General features: G+C 36.9%; 1 protein-coding gene across 1 annotated transcript in view; it reads right to left on the bottom strand.

The window, feature by feature from the left end:
* Nucleotides 1-613: 613 nt before the first annotated feature.
* The window catches only part of PSMD12 (proteasome 26S subunit, non-ATPase 12), a 27538-nt gene continuing 22151 nt past the window's right edge, over nt 614-6000 (bottom strand). The window contains exons 10-11 of the mRNA XM_059046954.2: nt 4389-4466; nt 614-3281 (exon numbers count right to left, since the gene is read on the bottom strand). Coding sequence (XP_058902937.1) covers nt 3072-3281; nt 4389-4466 — 288 coding nt within the window. The 3' untranslated portion in view covers nt 614-3071. The remainder of the gene's footprint in view (nt 3282-4388; nt 4467-6000) is intronic.

The raw sequence follows: 6000 nt of genomic DNA, 5'->3' as shown, positions 1-6000 counted from the left end.
AGCTCCAAATTAGGGACGTTGTTTTATATCCGCTCAAAAAGTGAGAACATTACATCTCAGGGGGCAGGATAAAACTAGACTTTCCAATCGCTAGACTCAAAAACAAATGAAAATGGATAAGCATCACCCTGTAGCACAATCCTAACTTTACTGATATTCATGTTCACTCAATATTTTTTTCTCACAAAAATATCTTTTAAAAACTTAAAATGGATCTTTTCTTGCATTTACTGCAAGTATCGTCAAGGAGTGGTTCTCAAAGTGTAGTGCGTGGATCAGCAGCATCCGTATCACCTGAGAACTTGTTAGAAATTAAAGTTATTGGATCAGAAACTCTGGGGGTGGGGCCAGTAATCTGTGTTGGAACAAGCCCTGCAGGTGATTCGCATGTGTGCTAAGTGAGAGAACCACTGGTCAAAGCACAATAAGGCACAGCCTGTCACCAACCCCACATCAGAAAGAATCCAGGGGAAAAAGCCAACCTGTTCCAATGTACAAAATGTTTTCTCACTGCTTAAAAACAGGGTTAGAGAGGTAACATGACTTAGAAAGAAAAATGAAAAGTATGTGTGGCTTTTTGTTATAAACAGTAAAAGAACTGAAAAAAGAAGCGACCTTTTAAAGTATTAGTTTATTCTCCAGGTTTTCTTAAATATCCACAAATTAGTGCTTTTATTGCAGCTATATCCAGAAGCTGGGAACAATTTAAAATATGTTCTTTTATCACACATTTAACACTTATAAGAGATAGAATGGAACAGTATGAATTTTAGAGATGTTTTTCAATGATTCAACAAAAAGCATATGGAAATTGATAATTACAGAAATAATGATTGAACTCTAAAATAAAAACATAAATTATATAGAAATGAAAGGGTAAAAGGTGTTTCATTGAAAACAAACAAAACAAGTGGCTCATCACCTCTCCTGCTGGTTAGTAACCTAATGAAAACAAGGAGTCAAGTATTCTCTTCTCCATATTAAAACAAAGTGGTTCTCACCTTTTCATGCATACCAGCTTTAGGTCAGAAATGGGAGCCAGGATTTTAGGTTCAGAACATCTCAAATATTTTACTGCCTTAAGCTAATGGGTTCTTCTTTTTAACACGAGAAATTGGTAATAACTCTTAAGTTTGCTTGGACAGAAAAAACAATGGATGAGCAGTTAATCACGTCAAGTGGGATTTGGTCAATGGGACACAGTTACAAATGGCGCCAAATCAGAACACACAAAAAGCTTAGTTTGAGGGTGACCATGTTAAGATAAAAAACAAAGAAGAGGAGCATTTGAGATCTTTACAGCAACATATTTGGCCAGTCTACGTTTGGCAAGTACAAGGGGAATGAGTCCCTAGAAAGATGAAGTTAATGAGAAGCTAGATTCAAATTAGTTCCAATTCAATTTACAAATTAACAATGCAAAATGATTTTATTTTCCATCCTTTTCATTCAAAAGAAAATTAAAAACTATATTCTTACTGCTAATGTAAACTTCTGATGTTTCTTACCTTGCCATATTTTTTGTTAGTTTTTAAAGATAAGTGATAGCAGACATTGTTATTAATGTGACCAATACATTAAATTTCCAAAGAATAAAATTAGATTAATACTATGTTACTATTCACAATAGTGGTTCTACAACTGTCCCCAGCCCTGGGATCACGAAATAGGACGATTTAGTGATCATTAAATGGAAAATGAATTGTGAAAACTGTTGTTTCCAGAATGCCTTTCCCTCTCTATTTGTATTTTTTAAAAAATATCTGGGCTTCCCTGGTGGCGCAGTGGTTGAGAGTCCGCCTGCCGATGCAGGGGACATGGGTTCATGCCCCAGTCCGGGAGGATCCCACATGCTGCGGAGCGGCTAGGCCCGTGAGCCATGGCCGCTGAGCCTGCGCGTCCGGAGCCTGTGCTCCGCAACGGGAGAGGACACAACAGTGAGAGGCCCGCATACCGCGCAAAAAAAAAAAACCAATACAAAACAAAAAAAACTTATACTTTCTTCATTTAAACATATTTTAAATAACCTAACATTGTTTCCTTTTTCCATTTTCTCTGAAATCAAATTTTAAAACTTCTAAAATTTGCTCATAGTGATTTCAGATGTTTCTTTTAACAGTAAAACTACTTTTGTTTAATTCTGTTTAAAAAAAGTGTCAACACTATACCATTTGCCAAGAGGGTGGTCTGAAGTCTCTTTTTTTGGTCATTTTTAATGCATTTTAGGTTGTCATCTAGCATGCATATAATGGAACTAAAGTTCCTATAGGAGAGAATGAATTTGGAGCATTAATGATGTAATTACACATGGACGTTAAAGCCACAAAGGAGTTATAAAAATGACCATGTGTATTAACCTCTGTCAACACAATTAGTTCAACAACTGGTCAAGTCAGGGAAAGGGGGTAAAAATAAGCTGTGATTGAAACTAGCTTGACTCAAAAAAAAAAAAAAAAGTCTATAGCCTACCAGATAGCTCTGTACACACTCAATCTAGAGACTTTCTGCCACAATACTAAAATACAAATTCTTCACAAGTCACAACTTTATCCCAAATGTTCTTATAGGTTCTATGCTGCTTTTAAAATTCTACTAAATAATCAATAGCTTTACAACAAAATTAATTTTATTTAAAAAACACTTAAATCACTACCCCACAAAATGTTTAGAAACACAGGTAACCATGGAAGGTAAACATGCATATACTGCTTTTATTATTATAATTATGGTTGTTAGCTGAATGAAAACAAATAGTAGCTAAAAAGTATTCAAATGATAGAATAACGTATTTAGGTAAGTTATGACAATTTTTTGAGTACTCAGACAATAGAAATGTATTAGATATTTTTGCACCAACTGCACATGCAAAGTTAACAATGAAATCGAGAACTGAAGATCAAAAGGGGCCTCAAACATATTCACTAGCTTTTAAATTTTAGACAAAAGAGCTGAGAATAGAAAAAAAAAAACAAAAAACAAAAAACCCAACATATACACCATAAAAGTCTTTTTCTTTTTTAATGACTTCCAATTTTAACTCTTTTCTAAAAGCATTAAGGGCATGGAGACGCTTATTGTAGATTATGTATCATCTCCTCTTTGGCTATGAGGTGTGTGGTTTTGTTAACTAGAGACATCAATGAGTTCAGTTTCTGAGACCAGTCATTTAATAAATTATTTGGATCCTTGGGTCTCTGGAAGTTGATAATTCCTGCCAACCTGTCTACTTTAGCAAAGATGGTCTTGTTAACTACTAGATTCGAGAGAAAAGCCTCTGACTCCTGCAAGAGAGACAAATTGGATTAAGACAAGATAATTTTAATTATCAATAAACAAAATTTAAGGAAAGCATTTTCTAAACTCTTCACTCAAGAATATGCTAGGGCTTCCCTGGTGGCGCAGTGGTTGGGGGTCCGCCTGCCGGTGCAGGGGACATGGGTTTGTGCCCCGGTCCGGGAAGATCCCACATGCCGCGGAGTGGCTGGGCTCAAGTAAATAAAAAGAATATGCTAAAATTCATTAACAGTTAGAAACTGATTTCCTGCAGTGATGTACTTATTTTATTAAGAGTCTAGGGAATGATGAGAAGGAGTACACTCAAAGTCAGCGCTCAGTTTGAACTCCCTGCAAACTTAATGCTGTGGGTTCTGCCCAAGAGCCTGCTGCCAACAGCAACTTGGTCTACCTTCTACGTTTCCCCCTAAAAGGCAGTATTATAGTTAGTTTGTTTCCAGAAATGCTGGGTTAGAATATATGCTCTGCCACTTGCCAACTCTGTAGCCAAAGAGAAGGCACTTTACTTCTAAGGATCCAGGCACCCTCGTCCAGAAACGAGAAGAGCTAATGAACTAACCGAGGATCAAGCCCTCTCACCCCAACATTCCACGGTCCTTCCTTTTCAGCTAAACTGTCAGACTCCTTCTGGTGACAGCAATGGCTTTTCAGACCATTACTATACACTTCGCTTAACTCCTATCTCTTTGTTATTGTACATTTTACCAACATGAGACCCTGATCTGAAGATATTCCTCTAACATGCCCTGGGTCCTTTTCAGGTGAACTGCAATCAAGTCTCCCTCATATGTTTTATTTCTACAGTTCACTTTTGGGAATCTAGACATATTTATTATAGAAATATATACTTTATCTTCAAATTAATCACTGTAAAACTACCATATTGAAGTGAAGATTTTAACTAATATAAATAATAGTCATGTAGCTATAAACTTGATATTTAGGCTACTCTTTGGTATCCAAGATAGCTTGGGGAAACTTTCTATCACCTAAACTTAAAATTAAGTAATAAAACAAAATTGATTTTCTTGCTCAGTTTTTACCAGTCAATTGATTTTCAAAATGAATGGTTACAAACAACGTTTACTACTTACATCAACAGATAGATCCAGAAGTTGTGCCATCCTCTTCATTGTTATCCTCGTGTAATACTTGGCCATTATTCTAATATTCTGAGGAGAGAATAGAGGGCACGGAGGACACAGCAGTCAGTAAGGCCAAAAGCCCATCCCATTTGTTTTCATATCCAAATAGGTTTAGTTAAAATGTCAATACTCAGAGCTTTTATTTTGCTATAGTCCACCACTGGGATGAAGCTGGTTCTAAATGTCAATAATGAAACTAAATATTTAGATATTTTGGCTTCTGCGGTTATTTTTAGTTATTCTGAGTACACTCTACAACTCTTTAAAAATATATATAGTCAAAATATAGGCTTAACTAAATTAGTTGTTAAAAGTTGTAACCGTACTAAAATATTTTTGCTAAATTCAAGAATCTAAAGTTAAGTTTTTCTAATTATGACACAAATGTTTAAAAGGCTAAAATGCTAAAAAGATCAAAATCATCTCAAAACGCTACCTTATCATCATTATACCTATGTAAAGATAACTCAAAATTAAACTCTTAATTTTCACTGGAAGTGGTGCTCAAGTTAGAAAGACACCCCTTTGTTATTCTCAATGTCAATGTTACTAACAGAGCAGCAGCACTCACAAGGAAAGACGGGGATGGTGGGGAGAAAAATGAGCTCGTCTTTGAAGAAGACAAACATGTAAGCTTTGAAGATGCTGCACCTCCTCCTGTCTCTAATCAGGGCTGATGGCAACACCAACCTCTCAGAAAGCATGAGAATCACTCAAGACTCCCCGCTTTTCCTTCATCCTTTAAATTTAACCAAAGACCAAATTCTATTACTTTTCTTCTTTAAAATAGTTAATTCCATTCCGCCCACTCTTCCTCAATACCTTGGCTACTGCCTTAATTCAAGCCCATCAAGCCACTTAGCTAGTCTTATCTCTAGTCTTTTCTCTCTCCAAATCCATTCTTCACACTTTCTCCCAGAGGAATCTTTATAAAATACAAGCCTGGTCATTATCCTCTCAGCTTTGTTACGACCCAGACCTTTTCTGTACCTCCAACTTCCTTTCTCACTGAGCGCTTTCCTTGGAGGTCCCCAAGTTCCCCTGCTGGTTTGCTGCCTCCATGCTCCAGCGCAGACCATGCCATCTGCCTACGGGGACGGCCCTCCCTTGTCTGCCTGCTGACTACATACTCTTCTCACAAGTCTTACCTCCCACATTGATTCCTATGTATCCGGCCTGACCATTCTTCCTGGTGGAACCAATCAACTCTCTCCTTATGCTCCCCTCTAGTACATGTATACTTGTACCATAATACATAATTTATAAATGCATTTTCCACTGTGATTTATTTTTAAGCATTTTGAAGGTAGGGACCATGTCCTATTCTCCCATGTGTCCCAGCACTTTGTACAGTGTGTGGCATATAGAAGGCTCACAATAAATGCCTGTTAATGAATGAATGTTGACATAATTCAATTTGTAGTGACACCAAGAAGATGAAAGGTCAGGTTTAAGACATGCTACCCATTTCCAAAACTACCCAGCGAGTACCAGAAAGAAAACACTCCCTCCACCCCCCTCCATCCCTCACTTTCTTAAGAAATTCCTTCTGATTTATATG

Source organism: Kogia breviceps, chromosome 19 (genome assembly GCF_026419965.1).
Source record: "Kogia breviceps isolate mKogBre1 chromosome 19, mKogBre1 haplotype 1, whole genome shotgun sequence".
Lineage (NCBI taxonomy): Eukaryota > Metazoa > Chordata > Mammalia > Artiodactyla > Physeteridae > Kogia > Kogia breviceps.
The sequence above is the reverse complement of the archived record's forward strand: the minus strand, read 5'-3'. Positions and strand labels throughout refer to the sequence as shown.